The sequence below is a fragment of the Excalfactoria chinensis genome, chromosome 1, assembly GCF_039878825.1.
Source record: "Excalfactoria chinensis isolate bCotChi1 chromosome 1, bCotChi1.hap2, whole genome shotgun sequence".
Taxonomy (NCBI): Eukaryota; Metazoa; Chordata; class Aves; order Galliformes; family Phasianidae; genus Excalfactoria; species Excalfactoria chinensis.
Window position 1 is genome coordinate 118,161,254 of NC_092825.1, and position 24,845 is coordinate 118,186,098.

At 41.9% G+C, this 24,845-nt stretch overlaps 2 protein-coding genes across 3 annotated transcripts in view; both read right to left on the minus strand.

Moving 5' to 3' along the window:
• Positions 1-17,042, minus strand: part of CLCN4 (chloride voltage-gated channel 4) — a 35,922-nt gene extending 18,880 nt beyond the window's left edge. The window contains exons 1-4 of the mRNA XM_072332134.1: positions 16,926-17,042; positions 7,136-7,287; positions 6,699-6,798; positions 2,692-2,879 (exon numbers count right to left, since the gene is read on the minus strand). Coding sequence (XP_072188235.1) covers positions 2,692-2,879; positions 6,699-6,798; positions 7,136-7,279 — 432 coding nt within the window. The 5' untranslated portion in view covers positions 7,280-7,287; positions 16,926-17,042. The remainder of the gene's footprint in view (positions 1-2,691; positions 2,880-6,698; positions 6,799-7,135; positions 7,288-16,925) is intronic.
• Positions 17,043-19,924: 2,882 nt separating this feature from the next.
• WWC3 (WWC family member 3) overlaps positions 19,925-24,845 on the minus strand; it is a 95,202-nt gene continuing 90,281 nt past the window's right edge. The window contains exons 21-23 of one of the 2 annotated variants that reach the window (XM_072353147.1): positions 24,190-24,420; positions 23,393-23,520; positions 19,925-22,342 (exon numbers count right to left, since the gene is read on the minus strand). In XM_072353147.1, coding sequence (XP_072209248.1) covers positions 22,276-22,342; positions 23,393-23,520; positions 24,190-24,420 — 426 coding nt within the window. In that variant the 3' untranslated portion in view covers positions 19,925-22,275. The remainder of the gene's footprint in view (positions 22,343-23,392; positions 23,521-24,189; positions 24,421-24,845) is intronic. The other variant, XM_072353138.1, reaches the window with a different exon arrangement.

Below are 24,845 nucleotides of genomic sequence, written 5' to 3' on the forward strand. Positions count from 1 at the left end.
AGTGGTTCATTTCTCATTCACTGTATGCATTGAACCAGAAAACATCTATACTGGAATCAGAGTGAAAAAGCTCATCAGTGGAGACGATCCTGCTAACACTTTTTCCAGCACTGGCTCTAAGGACTCACCCTGGCAGCAATAGTGATGAAGCAGGCAGTGGAACAGAGCAAAACTTTACATATAAGTTTACAAGTACCTAGCAACATTTCAGGTCTGGTTTCAGTCCAGATTAGGAACAAATTGAGCATAATTGAAAACAATTATCACAAATTTAAGATTTTGAAATAAGACACATCCCTCAGGATGCCATCCATTGCTGACCAATACTTGTTTTCACAGAGGCAAAGAGCTCTATTCTGACTCAGCTTGAGATGTCCTAGCTTCCTTCTGTGGACTTTATAGCAATATGCATCTTTAAGGTTCGATTCTAGCAGATTTAAGACTGCAAAGTTGTGAAGTGGGTTCAAGATATAGAGAGGCTTCCTTGGCTTGCAACCTTCATGACAGGAGATCCAGCAGCCTGGGCACGGTCCTGGGCTGTATCTGTAATCTGTTCCCGTAGACCAGATTATCTCCAATCTCAGCCATCCTGTGATTGTGTTACAAGCCATGTCCAGATCCAATATCACGAGCCATGGAGGACATGTGTTCCTTCCCTCTAGCTTGGCTACACATGAAGTGTTAAAATATAGGGCCCTCAGCTCCAGTGTAGTTGAAGTACGGGCCAACCTGGATCAGCAGGAGCTCTGGGGCACCAGATGTTGGGTAGAGACCTGGCTGAATTGGGTGTCATCTTGTGTAATGTTAAACATCCATAGCTCCAGTGAATTTGGGTTTTTGAAGTTCTTTTGTATCACAACATTCTTTACGAGCTCTGTGGAAGGAATTCATAACCAGAGAGATGAAAAATACTGTTGGTCTACAAAGCAGTGATCAGGGGAAAACAGTCTGGGATGTTTCTGATGCACTATTATGTTTTCCATAACAATTTACATCAAGACTTCTTTAGGCTCATTTAATAGAACTAGAATTAAATCGTTTTTCAAGAGATGCTATAGGGAATGTCACAGTTATCAGTGAGAACACATGTACAGGGTTTATCAGTCATAAATCAGGAAAACCACAAGGAAGAAGTGGTCTAAATCTTAGTCCTCAAAATGTCAACTTTAGTTGTCTATGATGAGAAAGAGTTACAGGCACACATTAAAAATGTAGACTTGTCTGATAAAGTATTTTTGGGGAAATTGCCCTGAGAACTTTTTGTCTAAAATGTAATCCAAATTACTCCTCCTGTGCATTGCTGTTCTACAGAGCAGCTACCCAAATGTGGAATGCAAAGTCAAGCAATACAGCCACATTCAGTAATAGAGTCCTCTAGAAATACAGGGATCAGGTAGAACTTGCCCACATCATAAACCTTTTGCAATAGGCTGTAAATTTTACTTGCCAAATCCACATTTCTGTTGGAATATTACTGATCTTTGACATGGATTGGTATATAATAACAGACACCTCTTATTGATATTGCAGCATACACTGGATCATGGCAGCCAGAAAGCTATGGACCTTAGAGCCTCCTGTGCTGTGAGAATAAGACTAAAACTAAGAAATAACCTTTTTTTTCCCACAGTGACATGATACTAGGAGGTCATAAGCCCAATCTGGATATAAATGAGCTAATTTTTACACTGTCCACCTAGACGATACCTTTCTTATAAGCCACAGTATACAACAGTCTTCACGGCTAAGCTTGCACTGCAGGTGAAAGCAATAAATTTTCTCAAGGAAATGCTCTGTTTAAATATTCCCGGTTCTCAGAGTAACAGCATGTCAAACACATGCACGGGATTTCTAAATCCCATAACAATTGTAACATTCTACCCTTTTTTGATTTGCCACATTTTTTTGTTCACTTAAATTACAACCCTGTCCCCAGTCCTGCAACTTTATACCGCGGTAATATTTCTTCACCATCACAAAGATACACCCATCTGAACCATCTGTTTATGAAGAACTGTGCAAGCCTGGAGAACCTCTGGCAAAGGGAAGTTTGGCATTGTGGACTGGAAGCTGTACAGAGATCTTTCTGCCTCTATTGGTTCTACTAGGGACTTGGATATCACATAAGGCCTTTCTTTCCAGTGATACATCCATCCCACCTACCGAATGTCATATTCAATTTTGCCTCCAAGTCACCTGTAAAAATGGGGGATGTTTTTCAGTACAATAATTCTGCCCTAAAATTCGAGTTCCGAAGGAATCGATATTATTCAATACATTGAATAGCTGAGGTGAAAGCAAAATACCATGAAAGTACCATCTGCCGCAAGGGGTTGAGGAGGAATAGCTTAGAATGCAAAACTTCCACACGTTCTGCTTTGAAACATTATTACCTGTATCATAAATAACTACAGTTTAAAAAGAAAAAAAAGGAGAGAGATTTTCCAGCTTCCATCACAGATGGCATTATAACAACGGGACCTATCCTGAATGGTGCAGACATTGCTTGTGGTAATACCTTTAAAAATAAACAGCAACAACAACAAAAACCAACAGCACCAATCAACCGAACCAGAAAACACATCACTTTCCATTCATAATGTTTTCTCTTTCTGGAGTGAGCATCAGCAAGTATGAAAAAGAGGCATTCCCTGGCCTTCCTTCACCCCACCCCCATCAGGTCCCCCATACCTCTGACTGGTTTACAAGAAGTTCAGACCATTTCTGCCACTGGGGACATTTGTCTCTGTCATCGAAGGTCGTTTCATTAGACGTCCAGCAGCACTGCTCGTGGCTGTACCAGAATGCAGACAGGCAGACACCTTCCTTCAGGTCTGTCATCCAATCCACAGCTAAATCTATCACTCCGGCTAACGTGCCTGGAGAAGGAAATGCATAAAAAAGAGACGTGGCATCAAAAAATACCAAGCCATGAGGAAAATACATCTGCTTATACTAAAAGCAAAAATACATCCTCTGGGGAAGAAACTGCAATATACCCTAGAATCATAGAATTGCTCAGGTTGGAACTCAAGGATATAAGAAAGAAGTGGAAGAAACAGTGGGAAAACTCTACATAAATGGCCATGCCAAAATGTTTGGCTATTTTCGTGCTGGCTAATTGACAAAGAGGGAGGGGCTAGGTAACACTAGGGCCTGTTCCTGCAGCCTGTACCAGGCAGGCATACCATCTAATACAGGTCAGCAGGGCAGTGTGTAAGGGCTAGGCCGCAGGGCCCAACCCACAGTGTGCATTTCAGGGGTGGACAGGAGGAGGACTCCGCTGCTTTCCTTTAGGCTTTATGGTCCCAAGACAGCAACCTTTTAAAAGGATGGTTTCGGTGCAAAAGCAACATGGATGCCAAATTCTGACTTACGAACTTAATAGAATCAGGCTCTTGATGTGTACATTCATTGCCAATCCGAATACATAGATTAAGATTACTCTTCATACTTTCTTTGCACACATAAACCCCATTCAAGCTTTTTCCCAGTAACTACGCAGAGTTACAGCGACATCCAGTGGCCAGAAGACGCATGAATTTCACGTGGCGTGACCCCAAGGGGAACATTGCTTTTCCACTCTATTTTGTCCTTGGAATTTCAGTGAGATTAAAATATTTTGGAAAAGGTAATGGATAGTTTTGATAGTTTCAAAACTTTTATTTTTCTGGTTCCTGCTAAGTATCTGATCAACCAAAGGGAGGAGGTGTGGGGGATTGCTCCCTTTTTTCCCTAGAAGTCACTTCATTTGACATATAAATAAAGTTTCTGCTTTTTAATTCTGTGAAATAAGAAGAAATAATAATAATAACAATAATAAAATCCAATAATTCAGGCACACACAACCTGCTTTTTATTCAGAGAACAAAAAGTGTTCCACACATCCACAGGGCTTTACACACGAGCATATATTCTTAACGCCTTAGGAAGAATACCTGTCAACACACAAACTGTGTGTAGAATTTTTGATGGAATGGAAGAGTATGAAGAACTATACACAGAATCATAGAATCACTAAGGTTGGAAAAAACCTCTAAGATCATGTAGTCCAACCATCAACCCATCGCAGCATGACAATGACCACGTCCCTCAGTGCCACATCTACACATTTCTTCATCCCCTCCAAGGACAGTGACTCCACCACCTCCCTGGGCAGCCTGTGCCGCTGCATCAACACTCTTTATGAGAAGAATTTGTCCTAATATCCAACGTGAACCTCTCCTGGTGCACCTTAAGGCCTTTACTTCTCATCAGATACCAGACAAGACCACAATAAAACAGGCCATAGGAGTTGTGATGTCTGTATCAGTGATTTTCTTTGTAGGCCTTGGTTTTGTCTTGCACTCTCTTTCCATTTCCCCAGGTTTCTTTGGAAATGATGAAATATGTTTTTAGATGACCAGAAATCATCATGTTGTGAGTAACATCAGCAGGCATAACTCAGTGAGTTTTACAGTAAACTCTTAAATTCTCCTCCCATTTTCTGAAACTTTCAGGAAGTAGCACAAAGAATCCTCATCCCTTGAGCATAAGCACCAATCCCTGTGCCTCTTACATCTGTTGGTGAACATTTATCATTCTCTGTAGCCATTCCAATCTTTGAAATTCACATATCCATAATCAGACAATTTAATATTCATGCTATCTAGTAGAAGGAGCAAGTGAAGGAAGAATATTTTTCCCCTAATCAAGTGCATAACAGAGTGGGAAAGTAACATTCAGTTCTCCAACACAAGCTTCCATGCACCACAATGCCTCTAAGAAAATGTGCTTAATTATACGCTGAACTAATCTCATTTGCTACATGGGACCCACATGAAGAGAAAAATGCTACGATTTCCTACACATATTTTACAGAGAAGAAAATCACAAGAGGAAAAAACCTGTGCTTGCATGATAATAGTACAACAGTTACTGATTCATAACTCCAGTGACCAGAACTAGATTTTATCCAAGTTCTAAATCTTTGCAACTTCAAGTGAAATTAATGGAAGCTGCAGACTGCTCAGCATCTCAGAAGGTCAGTCCTTTAACTGTTAAGCTAGACACCTTAACATTGCTGTCTAGACATGTCACTGCAAAACTGCAATATAGCACATGTTTATTTCCGTATTTTTCCATCAAAGGAACTGAATTTAGTCTCCTGGTCTACACATCCTCCACCTGAAATGAAAAAAAAAATGTAAACTAACTTTAAAATCCTGGGCCTGAATAGCTTTTCCAAGTGCCTTTGGAAATACAAGGAGGCTCTTGTCATCCCCTTCCCCAAAAGTCCCAGCTTGCTGGCCTCTGTCCCCCCTAAGGCTGTGGCAGGGGCACAGTCCCCTCATGCCCTGGATACTACTGCTGCTGCTTTCCCCCTCCTCACCATCTCCCATCCTTGCCCCTGGCAATGCCTGGATTCAGCTGCCCAAGAGCTGCCCCACGGCTGTGCAGCTGAGCCAAGGCTCCATCTTTGACAGGCACAGAGCACATGTATCATTCCAAGAGTAGACGAAGTCTACAGCCCAGATAATGAGCACACAGATAATTTTTGTTCTTTTTCTGACTCACAACTCCTTGCCCAATTAAAAAACAGACTAATCTCTATTCTTTGTGGTAAAATGTGCTGTTCTGCACCTGCATCATCACAAAGTTTGCTCCTCAGCTCCAGCTTACCCTCAACCTTCAGTATGTAGGATAGACATACGAGCATCAGAGCTTTACTGGTATTCAGTTCTGGGTTTCAGTAACCCTGAGGGTGCCAGAGCTTTCTTCATTGTGAACTGGAACTGAAACAAACCTTGGACATTCTCTTTCCTCCCATCTCATTCACCCATCAAAAGTACTACAGAAACATGGATATAGCGGAACAATTTACCAAAATGTCACTTCAGCAATGTTTTCTTAAGACTTTCCCCAGCACTTCTAACACAGCTGAACAGCTATGATAAATGTGTTAACCTAACAGATAGCAAAAAAGAGATTCACACTGCTTGGAAATTGTGAAGCTTTGCATGGCGGTTCTACCAAGCACTGTCAAACAGGAGCACCCTGACATCACTGGAAAAGTATAAAAAAATGACAGCTGTTTCAACTTTGTAATAGAAGTAGAGCTTTCCAAGTTGGAAGATATGCTAAAGCATGCAGAAGACAGGAGCAATGTGAGCAATTAATGAATTTGCCATCTGAGTTCAAACAGGCTGTTAAATATGTAATGTCTGTCTGGCTTGAGAGCAAATGCAGAACTGAGTCTGAAACTGTATTTTCCCTTCGTGCATGTATAAAAAGATAACCAAGTGGACATAATGATTTACAAAGCTCCCTCTTGACTGTACACGACGAACATTTTCTTTCCCGACATGACAACATCTACTTGGAGAGTGCAGCTAAGTGAACACAAGGGGAAAAAAAAAGATCTACAACAAAACTGGCCAGTGTGAATTGAAGACTCAGAAGGTAAAAGCAGTTGATTGAGTGTAAAGTACTTACAAACATATTTTCAAGGAAACTCCCTCTACAGATTAATAGTGTTTTTTCTAAGCCAGCACTCAACAGGACTGCTTTTATTAAGTATTAAAACTGTATAGATACGTAACTGGTTTTTTAGCTTGAAAAAGCAGCGAACACAGAACAAAGTAAAGAGAGAAACAAATGGTACTGCAGCAAATCTGAGTGAGGTGGTTCCAGGAAAAAGTAATGTAGCGCACACATACCTGCCAGTAGTCCTATGAGAAGCATTACAACCCATCCTGACCAGGCATCCAGCAAACTCTTGATGAATTCCCATATGGATTCCTTACTTTTGCTTGTAATCTGAAACGATACGTACATACAGTTGTGTCTTTGATCCAGGCTAACACAATTTTAGTGCATCAGGGTAAATTAATCTACTCAAAAGTAGGCTAAAAAATTATTCTACTCTCTACTCCCTCCAGTCCCAACCACACTGTAGAGGTGCTCCACTATAAACTGCAGAAAACACTTCCACGTTTACAAACTCAGGATATACCACACCTATACTTTTTATAAGTTCTCCTCAAATGATACTGCAGAGTAGGAATTCAGAGCATTGGAAAACTGCTGCTTTTCCTCTGCAACTGGGATGGCCATAACTTGAGGTCTGTGACACACCAAATCCAGCTGCCGTTACCTTCCTATGGCGGTCAGTGTCACGTGATTTCTCCCGCAGCCAGTCAATAGTGTGGAAATCTTCATAAGTCCCGACATCAGGAAAAGGCTCGTCCAGAAAATCCATCAGGTTGCCAGAACCGTTCATTTCTCCTGCATTAACCATATTAGGGTCTGTATATAGAAGGGAAAACAAGTTTTTCAGTAAATTCATGCAGCTTTGCCAGACACGTTGGAATCAAGTCTTCCAAAATCCCTCCACAAACCACAAACTCTAGAGAACACGGCTCAGCAATTCTAGTGGGAACTTACTGAAGTCTATGCATTACCACTAGGAAAAGTATACTGCTGAAGACTACTTCAAGAGCTTGGCAAACTCTTAAAAGCCAATACAAAAAAAGCATAGTGCCCAAGTGTAGAAATACCATCTTTTTGTTTTTGGCAAATAGTGCCCCAAAACCCAGGATGGTTCCAGGCTTCTTCTTCTGCAAAGTTAAATGCTGATCACATGCTGGAAGAAGTGCCCTACCTGCAGTGAGGTTACTGAGAAGACAAAGTTACTAACTCAGAAGACAGCAATAATAATACACTAAAATTTACTATTTATCATTCATCTGAGTTTTCAAGACTATGGAAATGAAAGCAGAGAACCATCCATGCCCATTGTCCTGAAGCCTCAGAAACTATACCTACTTCATGTCAATACTGGTACATGTCCTGTTTAATATCTTTGCTGACAACCTGGACAAGGGGATTGAGCGCAGTCTCAGTATGTTCCCAGACAATGCCACGGTGGAAGGAAGTGGGGGGTGGGGGTAGGAAGGTCCCACATGGGGATGTGGATTGGTTGGATGGCTGGGCTGAAGCCAATTGTATGAGGTACAACAAGATCAAGTGTCAAGGTTACGCCTTGAGTATTGTGTTCAGTTTGGGGCCCCTCACTACAGGAAATACATTGACACCCTGGAGTATGTCCTGAGGAAGGCAACGAAGCTGTGAAGGATCTGGAGTACAAGTCTTACGAGGAGCAGAGGAGAGAACTGGGATTGATTGTTCAGAAAAGGAGGCTCAGCAGAGATCTTATCACTCTACAATGACCTGAAAGGAGGTTATAGCAAGGTGGGGATTGGCCTCATCTCCCAGGTAATAAGTAATCTCCAGTGATAGGATGGGAGGTAATGGAATATTAGGAAAAATACCTCTCAGAAAAACTGGTGATGCAGTGGCACAGGCTGCCCAGGGTGATGGTGGAGTCACCATCCCTGGAGGTGTTCAAGGAATGCATGGATGTGGCACTGAAAGACGTGATTAGACGGCATGGTAGGGATGGGATTACATTTGTACTCATTGATCTGAGAGGTCTTTTCCAACCTTAGTGATTCTACAAGATCTCCATCAGCACAGGATGAAGTTACCTTGTAACTACTGTACCTCTCTTTCCCACAGAGACCTCAGAAACATCTGGCTATACGCAAGAAGGAATGTCTCCTTTACAGGGTCAAGTCCCAAAGCAGTTACTAATACAACAGGGTACAGAAAAGGCTGACATCATTCCCAACATACAGAACCCTTAGTAGTAAGAGAGTCAAGTAAGTATTTTAGGCATACAGGATGCAACTTAATTTCATCCATCCGAAAGTTTGGTATCTAGACCATAAGAACTACCTAGGCTGCCTCTGGAGACAGAGAAGGACGTGTTGCCCTAAAGAGTGATATAGTGTCACCCATCCTAAGGTGTGTGGGTAATAGGGTCTTCTGGAGAGTACCTACAATTTGCAATCTGAAAAGGTAAGCATAAAAATAATAATAAAATGATGGAAAAGGGCAACAGGGTATTAGGCTACTGTCACCTCACAAGGGAAAAAAACCAACACACAAACAAGAAAATATACAAGAAAATTAGTGATGGATGCAGACTTTGAGTCTTATAGAACCGACTCTGCAGAGCCAGTAATCCTTTGACAGACACGATGTAATTTTTGCAGGTTATGGATGAGGCCAGTGCAGCACTAAAAACTGCTATCCACATTCCTCCTTCAGATACGGAGACAGTGATTTCACATGCAGAATTTAAACCTTTGAAGCAGTGAGGAAATCTCTCAGTTCTATGATTAGAACAGGAAAAAAACATGGCAGATGAGCTTTAAATCAAACATCCATGCACTCTGCAGTTGTGCTCAGCCTGCTTTGTTCACTGCCTTTTTTCCACACTTTACCAATTTTCAACTGTTTTATTTGAATCTTATCCATTTAATCTTTTTCCCCAGTGTTGACACGAGGAATATAACAAGCAGGAATACTCAGCTCCACCAGTGTCTGTTTCTTTGCACTCCACTGAGTAGGAGGACTTTTGGGACTACACAGCCAGCGTGCTCAGCCCAAGCAGCTGAAAAAGACATTATCTTACAGGCAAACAGCAGGTCACTGTTATAATTCTGTTGAAGTTCTTTTAAGTGTGCAAACTGAGTGTGTTTGCCTGCAGGAGAATCAAGCAGGGCAGTCTCAGCCTGGGGAAGGTGGCCAAATGCAGAGCAGGTGCAGCATGTGGTGCTGCAGAGCACAAATAAGGAGCCACAAGATGGAAGTGGTTAAAAAGAAGAGTGACAGTTGAAAATAGCAATACTTAGCAAAGCAGATGAGAGCACACTCCTGCCCCGGTAGGGAAAATGGGAGTCCAAAGGTAGGATGCTACAGCTATGGAGCTGAAGCTGCAAGTGATCTCAAGTTCAACATCTTGTAAACCATGGCTGGGGGCTGAAATGGGAAGCTGGTATAGAAAGCTGGAATGAAGAGAAAGAATCGGACAGTGCTGTTATTTTGTAGCACACAGGTCATTTCCTTCAACCTACTCTTCCCATAAAGTAGTACCTGTAAGGAACACGCAGTTCAGACAGCTTGCCTGAGCCCAGGCAATCCTGCTGCTTTATAAAAAATGTCTGGAAACTGCTGTGTTGAAAGAATTGGCAAGTTCTCCTTAATGCTACAAGAAAGTTACCCAATATGCTGGTTATATCCCATAATAAATAGCTTCTTAAGTATGCTGTCAATGCCCGGCACATGACAGTTTTGTGATGGATAATAGCAGGCCAGACCACAAGTATGTGGGTAATTACAATCTTAGCCTGAATCTATCCCAGACATACGTGTTGCACAGCATGCCCTGGGATACAAGGAAGTGCTAGAGACTGCAAGGCCATGGAAGACTCGGAAAACAAACTTTGAATTCTAGATAGTTTCAGCATCTAGGAACTGCAGCTAGATGGATGATTATCTGCCTGAAACTTCATGCCAGCTGCCATGCGTTTGAATGCAGAGATGTGATGTCAGATTACACAAAGCCCAATTCTGACTCCAATGCTTTTAATTGGGCTGTAGAGATTCCATGTTTTTTATATGCTGGCACTAAGCACCATTTAAGTACCACTGTCCTTCTCTTTATTGGCAATTACTTATCTCACCTTTCTCAGACAGTCTCCAAAGCTTCTATCGGTGGGTTAACTTGTCCTCTCAAGGTTCTTGCAGAGAACTTTCCAGTCCTGCCAGCAAAACTACAGCCTTACACTAACAATTTAGTTATGGATACTTTAATTTAATACACAAATGTTAAGGGCAAATGAATGTCATCCAAACACAGACTGTAGCCAGGTGCACAGTAGCAATCCACTCTTATGACAGCAAGAGGACAAATACTCACAGTGTGTGTTGTCTCATCCAGCGTCACAAATCTGCACTAGGCTCTGGACACTAGAATCTAAACTCCTTTTGTAGCTGATGAGAGAAAAACGCTATTCAAAGGCAACTTATCTCACATATTTGAGATGTTTGCATTATTATAAGATGACAGATTGTTCCTTATAAGTGACAGTTTCTGGCCACAGATCACAGAGATATCAGAAGTAGCCATTCCCGCCTCATTAATTCAAAAGAAAACATTGCAATATCATTGCACACAGAATTAGTAATAAATGCAACTCTTAGCCTCTCCTAAGACTCAAATATCTAAGAAATTTGGATACTCCAGCAAAGCCTGTACACACTGGACAGTGCTGAATGTTGTTTTGCTGCTGAGTGACTCTTGGGTGCGCATGTTGTCCCTTTGCAGATCCATGTCTCAGATGTCGCTGCTGTCCTTTCAACTACTTTTTCAGGTGCTGATGAAACAACTTGTGCAGCAGCAAATGTTTCCTGCTTCATCCCCTATTCTTTCCTAACAACTCCTGGCATTCATTTAGCTTAGGGCATGCATCCAACATTTTCCATGAGCAATCTGCTGTAACTCCAAGATGTACTCCACGAGAGGCAGAAGCCCATCATTCTGTGGGATCTTAGGGTCATTACCCCCATCATTTTCTCTTTATTGACCTTGAGTCACATTTCCCATTTCATTCCCTGCGATTCAGCATGGAAAGAGCCTTCTTCAGCTCTCTGCCACTGAAGAGCTTAATATATCTACAACTGGATGTTTTAGTCAATATTCTGCTTGAGCAACTGTAAAGTGATTCTCGCTAAAAGCTGAATGAAGAAACAAACCTATTGGAACCGATAAACATGTCAAGTGTTGCATGAGAGGAGATGGAGGCAAGGATCAGAAGTACAGTTCAAATATTAGTCCGTAGGACTGGATGTTGGTATAAAGCCAGATAATATTTAAGTAATCTCTGGAACGTCCCATATAAAGAAAGCAATGCATGGATTAGTGCATACAGCCTGCAGAAGCTGTGGTGAGCTTGCTGGTGGGCTGGGATATGTCCAGGAGCACAATAGATACCATACAGACTATAGCTTAGGTCTCTTCTGTTTTTTGTAGTACAGTCATATTCAAGGTCGTGCTTTCTTTCTGCAGGTCCCACAGTGAGTAAACTCATCTTGGGATTCAAGTCAGCTGTATGAAACACAGCAGCATGAAGATAAGTTTTATGTAAAAGCGATAAATTACATAAATACAAATGCTGACAACCTCTGAGCTTTCTGGCACTGCTACAGCATCTGTAAATGTAAAAGCCGCAGCTAGAAGAGCTGTATCAATGAACTGACATTGTAGGCATTACATTAACTGACTGATTTGATCTGAAATGCACTTGACACGGCAAGCACAGTCCAAATCATCCCATGATTCAAAGAAGCTGAAAAGTGCACTGATGAGAAACAACGAGCTGAACAGTCATCAAAGGAAAAGTCCTGGCCCTTGCCTGTTGCTACTAGATGTGCTACGGTCTCCTCATCCTGCCTTCTGTTTCAATTGGACATAACACACAGCACATTTTGAAACACATTTCTAACAAGTTTTAAGTTACTTTGAACAGATCGCAGTTACTGAACTACTCCAACACTCACACCATTTCTAGCAGATGAACGTTCCCCTATACGCTTTCATCTTTATGCTGTTTGCTGTAAAAGTAGCAGCATGGAGTTTGCTATGTGAAAAATAACACCATGCAAGCAGCAAAGCACACCTCTGCCAATGACTCCTCTGCTGTAGCATGAAGAAGTGGATGTGGGAGAAAAGCAGAACCCTAACTGCCCAATCTGTATTTGTTTGGAGTGACTTAGCACATGAAAATCTCTGGGACTTATATTTTGTAGATCTGATTATGAACAGCACGGTCTTACTGGTTTACCAGCTGGCAATCAGATAGAACGATAGATGAATCGCCACTCTCTGCTTGATTTGAGTACTGAACGTTCCTAGTACTGAGTGCTCAAAGAAACCAAGCGCAGAGCCCCTGCCTCATGGCCAGCCATAGTCCTTGCCACAAGCTTCTCAGTGTGACCTGCTGAGCGCAAGCATCTCAACTGGAGAGCTGGGTGCCATGCTGGCAGCAGGTCACTACTGCTCCAGCAGAGTGAGCTGAAGAAGTCAGCATTCAGAAAGAGCCATAGGGGGATAAGGCTGAGGCCCACGCTGCAGGAGAGGGGTCCCAGATCAAAGCACAGTCACACCAGAAGCCTTCAGCACTGCATGGCAGGAGAAAATAGGCTTGATAGAACAGGGTGTCAGCATGCGCAGGCATTATGAAGTTGCTTTGTAATAAATGAATAAGAAGTATAGCAAGATTACTAGGGGCACAATATGCCTTTCTGGGGAGTGGTGAGAGCACAGGGTTTGTATAGTTGGGAATCAAAAATGTCAAGGGGGACAGATGCAGTTCCACCTCCATTCCCTGCCACATAGAATATGACCTAGAAACAGCACATCCTACAAGATACTGAAGGAGGTAAAATGGTTATGAGACCATCATCACCCAACAGCATCTTACAAGAAAGATGTCTTCAGTAGAGGCTGAACCGTGAGTTAAATGTGCAGTTTTCTCCAGTCTGAAAAGTATCCATGAGCGATATAGGGCTGTCCATCTTGAGAGCCTCAGATTGAACAAGGAGATCCATTTATTGACCCTCTGCCTTAACAGTAGTGCTTAAAAAACACAGGGATGGCCTAGGATCAGAGCAAGGACTCCTTGAAAAGTAAGAAATTGCTCAACTCAGTCACAGGCTTTTCTGGAAACATAACGTGGCACTGGCAAAAAAATAAAACATAGAGCAGTTAAACTGGGAAAATGAAAATGAATATTAAAACTGGCAAATCCCTTTCTTACAGCTCAAGGATTAATGGCTTGATCCCAGTATACGAGTAAACCATACTGCGAAACCCTGCCATCTCCCGCAGCACAAACGCAGGCAGACTGCCATATCTGGAACAAAACTTTAAAACACTGCAGCATGTTACTGTACAGCCCCGTCACCACACATGAAGGAGCTTTCTGCTGTGGTAGCGCGGGCAAGCTACATACAGCCAATCTTGGACGTGTGGCTTTACCCTGAGTAACCCCTATGGAAAAAACGATGAAGCTACAGCCAAGCTCAGAAAGCACAGGGCAGCAGATCATAGGGGAGAGGGCCTGGGAGGCAGAGGGGGGAAATATTTGGGATACGTGGTGGAAAACTGAAGCCCAAAGTCTCCTCCAGACTGAACCGCAGTCTCTGAACACTCCCTTCAGCCACCGCACGTGCTAAGGGTACGATCACAGCAGCAATATGGGGAGCGGGCCTGGAGAACAGGGGATGCCAGGCTGGGAACCCAGGATGATGGGGCAGCATGGCCTGATTGGAAGCCTGGGCACCCCATGCGCCCCAAAGCTGGTGGGAGCTGTAACTAATAGCTGAGGTACCTCGCTCCTGTGGCAGGGGACTTAGCAGCCACAGCAGAACTAGGCCTGCTCCCTTAACCTCCTGAGAGGCCTCTGGGCCATGGCATGAACCCTCAGCACCAGAGGCCCGTGCAACCAGAGCAACCCAGCTCCTCCCATTGTGAGTCTTCCTTTGGAGGGCAAGTTCCTTCAGTACAAAACATCACGTGTCTGCTCTCCACTCAAAGTTTCTTGGAAAAATGGAGCAAAATTAGTTCAGCTGCTGAGTTCCGTCAGGAAGGGAGGGGGTGAGGGGGAACCTCATTCTACCCCGAAAATGTCCAGTGGAACATTTGCACTCGCATTGCTCAAAATGGACTCTGTTGTTAAGAAAAACGCTGCTCATGATCTGAGTGGAGGCAGTGAGTTGCTCCAACACAGATGGAGCTTCATGTTTTTCTCAGAGGGCACTGGTTTGTACAGCAGCGCTTGGTGCTGGTGGGCTGTGTGCTTCCAGAACGGTGACTTCATAGCTCCAAGTCCCCTCAACTGCAAGATGGAGAAACCACCCCCCTCCCTTGTGATAATGTTTGACAGCAGCACGTTACAGGTGCTTTAGGAACAGCAACCTGCAGGAAACCTACCAGCCTTCCTCAGTTAGCATTAACTGCCAGTCATATGTGCTTGTTGGTTCTTCTGATCTAGAGAGGAAGAAATCTGGACAAACCCAGAACCTTCTGTGCAAGTATGCATATGTGCTGAGAAATGGTAAGACTTCTCATCTATAGCCTGTCCTTGTTCCCCCATCTGTTTGCTCCAGGCAGACCATCGTTCTTCTGTTCCAGAGTTGCCCCAGCAAGCATTTAGGCCAGTACCTTGTCCATTGTTGTACAAAAAGGCCTTGACTCAAATCAGGAGCTCAGGTGAACAACTGCTTTATACACATTTCCATAAAGCACTCAAATATGATCAGGGCTGCTGAAAAAAACATGTTGTGTCTGTAACACTGGTGTGTGGCAGCTGGGGGGTTGTGCAATTCATGAGGGCAAAGGGCCGTGTCCCTGCATGCATGGCGAGCAGGAACTGAACTTGGTGCACTCCTAAGTGCTAGAAAGAATTGAGCCAGCACTTCTCGTGATGCTTCAGAGGAAGTTAAAAAGAGGAAATTCAGCACAGGTGCCATCAGCATACAGCCTTCTACCTCATCAAATGACAAGCTTGTGCTTCTATTGCTTTTGAGGAGAGATCTGGAAAAAGCAAAGATTCTATTCGAAGAAATAATAATAAAAAAAGGCTTTCTATTTCTAAAAACTGCCGTCTTCATTGGATCCAGAGTTTCATTACTACCGCTGTTAGCTTTGTTTTCCATATTTCTTTTTCCCCTTATTTTCTCACACAACCACATACCTCATTTCCTGAGACCGGAACATACCTCTCCCCAGGATGTGCACCCTACAGGCCAACAGCATGGATGCAAAATCTCCCCATGTGTTTAGCTGTGACCCGAGCCATGTCACGCTTCCGTATTTCTCAATGATGGGCAAAACATAAATTACTGTAAGAGGAAGATTTTCAAGAAGAAGAGCACATTCTGCAGGCTGTGACTGACATGCCACCTGCCTGCCTGCCCTGTGGAGCTGCAGCTGAGTCATCCTCCGTTCTCTTTCAAGAGCGCGTGTTTATTCATCAGGATTCTTAACGCAAAAATCAACAAGCACAATTTCACTTCTCTGAGCAGTATGAAGTCAAACGTGAGTTTAGCTTCTTGCTCCTACCATTCATCTTAAGGACAATAATAATGCAATGCAAATAAAAAGCCAACAGATGTTTAAAAATACATCCTGAATTGAAAAAAAAAACAGGCCACGAAAGCTACCCTCTGCAAATTTGTGTCTCCGTATATTTGTACACAGTGCATCATTGTAGGAAATGAAAACAGGCTCTGGACTTTGGCACAGCAATACCACTCTCCGAAAAATCCATTCAGTGGGGATATTTCAAAGCCCTTTTTGCAGCTTGCGTAAGAGCTGGAAATCTGCTCATCATCTCCTATGTCCTTTCTGGAATATTATTTTTCACGTTCATGTTGGACGACAAACGATTCCTATCCTACACGACAGCACATCATGCAAAAAACCTGTCCGACCGGCTACTTGCAAACCACGTCAGCAAAAATTAATGAAGAAAAGCCTCTTTCCCCAAATACATCTGCTCACCCCCTAAGCAAGTTAATCCTCATTCCTTTTTAAGCTCAGACACATCTCTCTCTCTCCACAACTTCCTTTAGGCAGCCTTTAGGGTGAGAAAAAGCCCACAGCAATAAGCCACAAAACTGGCAATGCAATGAAAACGGTACTGCTGCTCCCTCCTCTCCCTGCATGGCTGCACGATGATGGCTGCTCCCGCAAATAAAGCTCAGCAGACACATGATGGAGCCATATCGAAACGCAGGGACAAAGGGCCTTCCTCAGCTTTAAGGCTCCAGCTGGCAGCCTTTCTGCTGGAGATGTCAGCTGGAAGAGCAGCAAGCAGCAGCAAGCAGCCTCTGCACCTGCAAGCCCTCTGCTCGCAAAGAACCTGCTCTGCTTCCTTTTCTAGCAGAAACACTGCCTCGCAGAGCCGGATCTCCAGGATGGCAGCACACAAACACCTGGCATGCTAATTTGTTGAAGAATTAATGTTGCTTACCTGCAATTCAACATCATTTAGCCCAGTCCCAAAGATTTTAAAAGCATCCTTTCTTTGGTGGTATGGCTGCAAAGCACTGATGTCATGGGGAGGAAGCAGTAATGGTCATGTGACTGCATCCTCCGTCTATAGGATATCTGATAGGAGACGGGGCAGAGAGAGCGCAAGCTGTAATCCTGCAGGATTACACCGCAAGCTTCTTTATCCCTCCCTACCTATCCTTGAGCACTGCAATAGCAGCTGGTGCTTTTCCTTCCCCCTCACCTGAAAAGTGGTGGTTTTTTTTCTTTACAGAGGGTTTATGAATTCTGCTGCAACAGCAGTAACAAACACATTCTTCACGAGGAAAAAGCAATTTACAGACAGCGTACAAATTAAGACACTTTCTTCTTGACTCTGCAGCAGCACCCAGGAGTTTTAATTATCCTATTTCATCTCTCTGCAATACGTAATCACAGCAGCCTGGAAATCACACAAACCAAGTCCCGCCATCCCTTGCAAGTTTCCCTTCTCCTCACACTCCACTTCAAGCTTAGCAGATTGTCTTCCCTCTATCTGCTGGGTCATAGTCAAGCTTTGCAAAATTGCCCCCGAGGCTTAGTCCCTGATTCTCCATCCTGTTCACTCATTGAAATCACCCCACTTGCAGCCTTCTGCCTTTTTTTCATCAGTGAAACCACTGCTGCTTTAAAGGTCCTCTCTTCCATGCCAGCTTCTTTTTCCTTCTTCAAAACTTCGGCCTTAAATCCTCCTATCAAGTACTTTAACATTAGAACATCCTAAAATGCTTCATTCAAATGCAGCGATTATCTTTCATCATTTTGCTTAACCGTGCATTACACCTCAGCATTGTTTTGTTGCATTTTGTTCTGCTGTTATACCCTGCAGTGCATCCAGGCTCTACAGCAAAGTAACTGTTTTGAAAGCTGATGGTACAAGTGTTGCACCCCCTGTCCGAGGAGCATGCCGTGCAGTGCAGGGTTATTACTCTTCTTCAAGGAGACAGCATACAAACACTCACACGTTTGCAAACACGCAGTGCTGTGCCTTATTTCAGGACACACGCCTTACTGCTTGGTTCACCTTATCCAAACACTGCACAGACTGTTTGTGTACTTGAGGGCATTCAGGGATGTGCTTTGTATCACCAAGCAGGTGTACAGGTAGAGGAAGACCTTGTCCGGGCACACATGGTAATACCCATGAGTGACTGAAGGAGCATGCATGGCTTCCACTTACTTCAAAGGCTGAGGAGCACAGCTCCAGAAGGTCTTCTTGTCCCAGTGTGGTTAGACACATACTTGGGGATGCTCTAAGCAGACAGCCCAGCCCAAGAAAGCAAGTCAGCTGGTACAGCATGCACAAAACCTTTTCACAATGGCTCCACAGATCCACCAGATCTTGTTTGTGAACCGGAGCAAGTTCCTGAATTCCCTGTTTCTGGATTCCCCAGACAGAAGGCACATTTTCCATTTTACTGTGAAACCTAAGCACTTCGCTTGCTTCACCTGAAATTTCCTGCAGCCCTCTGGAGCAAGGAGCGCGCCTTTAGGAAAGAGATTTGATTATGCCCTTTACATAACAGCACAGATCACACTCTTCTATTATTTGTGCATTGGTAACAGCTGCAGACCTGCTATAATCACATCAGGAAAGTGGAGAAACGTGAAAGGCCTAACTTCTTGCCAGAGTCTGTTATTTGTTCCCATTAAATCAACATTAATAAGCCAGCTGAATTCTGTGGAGGAAGTTAAACACTAGCACTTATTTTATTTTTTTCTTTGATAATTTATCTGTAACTTTCCTTGATCACGTTATGTAAGAGTGTAGGGAAAACAGCAAGCAGCAATGAATTAGTCAGATGCAACCATACATACCTGGGACCTTTTGTGCCATAAGGCACATAACAGAACATAAATACCACGTCCTAGACGCAAAATAGCTATTGTATTGTACCAGTTCTTGGTTTTGCTTGCTTGCAGTTTCTCAAGTCTCTCTGTAAATACATTTTTCTCCTTCTAATCCCTGTGACTCTATTGTTAGAAAGGAGATGGGATCCAAAACAAGCAGTAAAATGCCCTCCTCCCTAAAAACACAATTCTAATCTTAGTTTTGCACCTAGCTGAAAATAGACACAAAACACGTCGTTCGTCTGACTCCTAAAAAAACCATCTGCTCTTTTTATATAGCACTTACCTTGAGGTTCTGCAAAGCGCTCGCAAGACTCACAGCAAGAAATATACATGAGACTTAATTCTTATATCAGAAGATCCATACCAACATACCCATTGTAGCTTTTGTAGTTGATCCTGATGGTAACGAGACGGTTGGTATCCCGAATGACTATTTCGAGCAGACCATTTTAAAAATAACCTAAACTCTGTCGTACCCTTAACGCCTTGCAAATAGCGCACAGAGAAAGGTGTCATGTGTCAGTACTTCAATTCTGACTGTGCTCCTGCAGCTCAGGGTTGCAGAGAGAAACAAACAAACAAACAAAGGTCTTCCTACAAATATTAAGGTGGAAAGCAGCAGTAAAGCTCAGCCTAAAAATGTGCATTCTTTTGAGCGGTTTCCAGATTGAGACTAGTCACAAACTAATATACTACAGAAATAATAACATCAGCTTAACTCAAATGCAAATCTACCGAGTAAGAAATTCTGCTAGAAAAAAGGAAAGACAACTCAGTCTGTGAGAGAGGAGCCACCCAGGAATTCGGAATAGTCAACCATGAATTTCAGATACAGCTGTCAACTTATTGTGAGCAGTAACCACACGGGAAAATGGATCTGCCATTCTTTATGCTCCGTATCCATTTCAGGTCTTCAGTGTAACCTCTCAGGAATCTCCGAGTTCACAGATTTCCTCTTTCTTTTATTTGAACACATTCACCATTACGCAAATATACGACATCTTTATGAAAGGATCATAAATGCGGCAAATACCAACCCCTGAAACAAATTCTTCTTCTGTGGCATCAAACAGAATTCTATTTGTTTATGGCAAATTATTTTATTTTGTAGAAGAAATACTTTCAAATAATACAAAAAATGACACAATCATACAGAACTGTGACAAAAACAAGAGAGATGAATACTGAATATGATAACTCATTACCACATCAAGACAGAACTCATTACAGTAGTCAGAATCACAGACTCACGAGATAAACTGATGACATCTCACAGCGGTCACTAATTAAAAACACCAACGGAACCCCCTAACAGAGAAGCCGCCAGACACTGTCCCTTTGTTATAATGGTCAGAGATCAGTTTAGGGTGGGAGGAAGGTTCCTATCCCAGCCCTTGCACAAGGTGGGTCTAATGCAACCATGCTGCCCTGGACCATACCCAATCAAGTCTTCGATCCCTCCATGGACAGAGACCTCACAACATATCCGGGCAACCTCTTCCAGTATTCAAACACTGTCATGAGAACACGATGTTGTCTATTCTTAGCACATAGCAAGTATTTCTGGAAGCACTGCATGGTAACTTATGATAAATACTACTATGAAAGGGCCTCCACTGATCATGAGACATGAAATTCTGAACAACCGATCATTTCAAGTAACAAGCACTTGAAAGCTCGCTGTCCCTAGACTTTCACCCAAACACTAACAATTTCTTACGTGATTTACTTGTATTTTAACTGTATAGTTTCCAAAATGCTAGTTTAAAATTAACTGTCTTTGCTAACCATCCTCATTGATTAATGACTGAGATTTAACTCCCCATATCCAGCACTTATGGGCTCAGACTGGGCAAACAGAAGCCAATCAGCTTCACTTTCAGGTTTTCCTTATCTTTGACAAGCTTACAGAATGTAAGCTCTTGATACTCGCAAGAAACGCATACAAAATATCTTGAAGTACTCCTATTGATCAGAGGTTTTCATGAGTCTGCTTAGCTTCTGACTGCTGTTGCTTTGGTTTCCCGGCATAAAAATCTGAAGCCAATTTGACCCGGGCACATCCCCTTGATGAAAAGAGAGCATCATCTTCTTTTGAGGCAATTCCAGCAATTTGAAAAGTTAGCTTTGTGTTGGGCACCTTTTTTTTCTTTTTTTTTTTTTGTAGGTAATGCGTAATTAGAAAAATACGAGAAACTCTATTATAGTAGCTTAGTAAAGAAATATTTCTACATACTTGCAGGATGCAAGGACACAAAACTGGCATTCTCGGGAATGCAGAGCGACAGTCTTTCATGACAACAAACTAGTAAAATTATTTTTACTGGATCTCAGCTCGTCCAACCAGCAATCAAGTGAGCTACATCTTCCTGAATTATATAGTCCAGAATTTCTCCTTCCTGGAAAGCGTCACTGTTCAAAAGAACTCACATGCAATAACCTCAAGGCATATCCTTTAGAAAGAACACGTGTTTAAGCACCCTTCCTTACTACGGCTGCTTTCTGAAATGAGCACGTTTTCCTGAATCAGGTCAGAGTCTCGATACCATAGGAATTGCTGTATCCCTTTAGCAGTTTAGCTAGCTCACAGAGCTCTCTTAATTCCCTTTCCCTTAAACAGCAAAACAAAGATCTGTCACCCTTTTCCTTCCTCCGTTTAAATCAAGCATCTGGTTAAGAATATAAAGATATTTTAGAGACAACCGAAATGAAAACATTCTATTAGTGCACAGTAAGAACATGCAAACGAATGCTGAGGTGTTTAACGTGATCAGCGTTAAACACACTGCAGGTGATAATATTTTGCTATGACACAGACGGTGCTAAAGGATACAATGTACATAATAAGCTACAGATAATAAAGCTGAAAAAAGTGACAATTTTAGAACATAGTATTTTCATTTCAGGTATCAGAAACAAAACCAGCTCAATGGTTCCATTCTACTGTATGACAAATACTGAAGAACAAAATTTCAGTCTTAAAATACATCTTAAAGTAGGTATTTTCCTTCAAGGAAAAAAAGGCACTATAAATAAATTACACTACAGTGAATTTGCCTGAACTCACTTTGTTTCTGTCTTCCAGCCTTTAAGTCAAATAAAACAGCATAAAAACTGTACACGCTCTTAACAGGATAGTCGATCTTTTATAAAATAAGTTGTCTTCAGAGATGTCAGTTTCACAACAAGGAAAAACCAAGCCTCGTTGCAGTCGCTATTATAAAATATATATATGTATATATTTATATATATGTTTTTGTTTACTTTTACTTTTTTTCCTTTTTTTATTTTTTACAAAACGTGTATATTAGCTTTTGCACTTTTGCTTTGTTTTTTGTGGTTTTTTTTTTGTTGTTTTTTTTTTAAAGAAACTTGGCTAATCTAATAACTTCATTAAAATAAAAGCGATAAATACTTCATGTTTACAATGTAACACGTCATACATCGTCAGCCGGCAGAGGAGGTATGTTAATCCTTGGTCTTGTAAAAAATGCTATCTTCTCTCTGCGATCAAAAAAGATGAGAAGAAGTCAGATGCACGTCCTGCTTTTCCCCACCCCTTGCCATAACCATTTCTTTACTCCTTTACTTATTATTTCTTATTTCTCACGCTCTGACCCAAGGGCTTACTTGAGCACAAGTAACTTACAAACTTACTCACCATACACTTTTGGAGCACTCCCCTGAACTCAGTTATTTATACAATCAATTACCCTTCACTTCAATTATCTCGTTTTTATCAGTTTCCCACATCATTTTATAATCACAGATATTCAGTCCTTACCAGAAACATATCATGTAAAAACAACCCCAGAATTTCCATTCTTAACTCCTCCCCACATCTGTGAGGAAGACCTTTCCCCTTCCAATATTAGAAAATGGACAAGTTTTCTACTTAAGTATTCCTCACAAACCAATTCTAAACAATCTGAACACTGTGTGAAGCAGTATCATGTAAAATTGCTGCTGATCTTCCCCCCATGCCTACACCTACCCTAAAAATACTTATAACCATTAGTGCTAAATTCTTCCTGTAAAGTGCACACTGTTTATATTGACACCTGGACACAAACTAAATCTAAGAGAGGACACACACGCTACATGAACACAGATGAAACAGGAACCAAAGCCCAAACAGAACGTTTAAGAGGAAGCTGGAGGATTATTGAGCAATTTTCAGAGACAGCATCTCTAATAATGTATATGCATGACACTAAACAAACTTCAGGCCCATAGGACAGAATTGAAGAGTGGAGAGATCATTTCAACTTAACAGCAGCTAGGCTAAATTGAAAGAATCACCCAAGGTATGCTGTACATACTTGAAGACTTCTTTCCTCATGTATTCTACAGCTCTAACACTGTAATTTTACCTCAACTTCACCTCTTTGCACTACAAGTAATTCGTAGGAAACTTCAAGTGTTCAAATCACTACGTGGTTAGAAATTACTGGCTACATTCAAGACACGCAAAATTTGAGCTAACTGCTTTGGAGAGCTCTAACTTCTGTAATGAACTGTTGTTATGTTATTTCAGGGCACATTGTCACTCACCTAAAAGTCTGCACCTGAATAGGCTCCTTCTGGTTTTTCCCACGCAACTGGTATATTTCTTTCGATGCTTTCTTTAGCATCTTTTCAGCTGCTTGCTCCTGGTGATGTTCAAATTTGGTCTGTCGTGTCTGAAAACGAGGCAAAGAATATAATGCTAATAATTATAACGTGAATAAATAACACAGAAAAATACTCAGCTTAACGAGGTGGACTGTTTCCAATCACCACAGTAAAACCACACCACTACGTTGTCTGAAATAGCTGAACACCTAAGAACCATCAATGCAAGAGACTAACGGTACTATTTAATTTCTTAGTGTTCTTTACTAGGTATGCATTAAATTCAAATAATCTACCGCACATTGCTCTCTCAAGCAAGACCTCAAAATGAAGCAAGGCTCACCCTGTTTCCGATAACCAACGGCTGGTTGATATGTTTTGCCCAAGAAGAGGAAAAATACTCAAGGAACATTTCAAATACTTCTAAAAGAAGTGAAATAGCAAACAAGCAAAATTTCTTTTATTAATGAAACCGCTAAAGTTGCAGCCATAAAATATCTAAAAGGAAGTGACATTCTGCAGTAACCGCCTTCAAACAAACACACAGCAGGGTAACAATCAATGCAATCATTTTCATTGCGGTAACTTCAAGAACATAGGAGGCAACATGAATTATTCGACTTGCTTGAGTAAGTGAATAAATAAATCAACAGGTTCTTTAGAGAAGTTCTTACAACCAAGGAATTCTGAACTGAAATGTTTCTAAAGAAGCTGAATGCTACTTCACGTTCGCTTACCTGCCTCTCCGCTTCCTTCAACAAATTTCGGAATCGCTCATCCCGAAGGACCCAGTGAGGCAAATCTGTCTGCCCCCTGAGCTGGGCATCTTCCAGGCGCTGTCTCAGCTCCCTTAAGACACATATCTCCTCGTTCAGCTGTCTCTGTCTAGTTCTGGATGCCTGGAGATCCAGCTCCAGGTCTAATGATGTCCTTGCCATAAGCTCAGCCAAAGATGATCTGCAGGACTGCTGAGTTATCAGGATTCAAATACAATGCACAGTACATTATTGTCAACATGGTGCACTGGTATACTTTTAGGTACATAGAGCATACACTTATGTAGTTTACATTAAGTTTTTCTTATGCAAAGATTCGGAGAGAATATTTATACCCCACAGTGAAATTTTAATTAGTTGTAAGGGCATTTTTCTGTACAGTATACAACTTTTTTCATTAATACCCCTTAAAATAGTCCTTTACAGTCTACTTTCGGCTTATAAATATTTAAGTAATTTCAGTTTATAAACTAAACTCTTATGTAGTGAAAATAAGCAAAGGCATACAATATGAAAAACTCAAAACTGAATAACGATGCTAGAAAACAACATACTGAGCAATAGATTCACATCAAAGGAATTTACTCAATATTACTTTTAAAATATATTCTGAACCA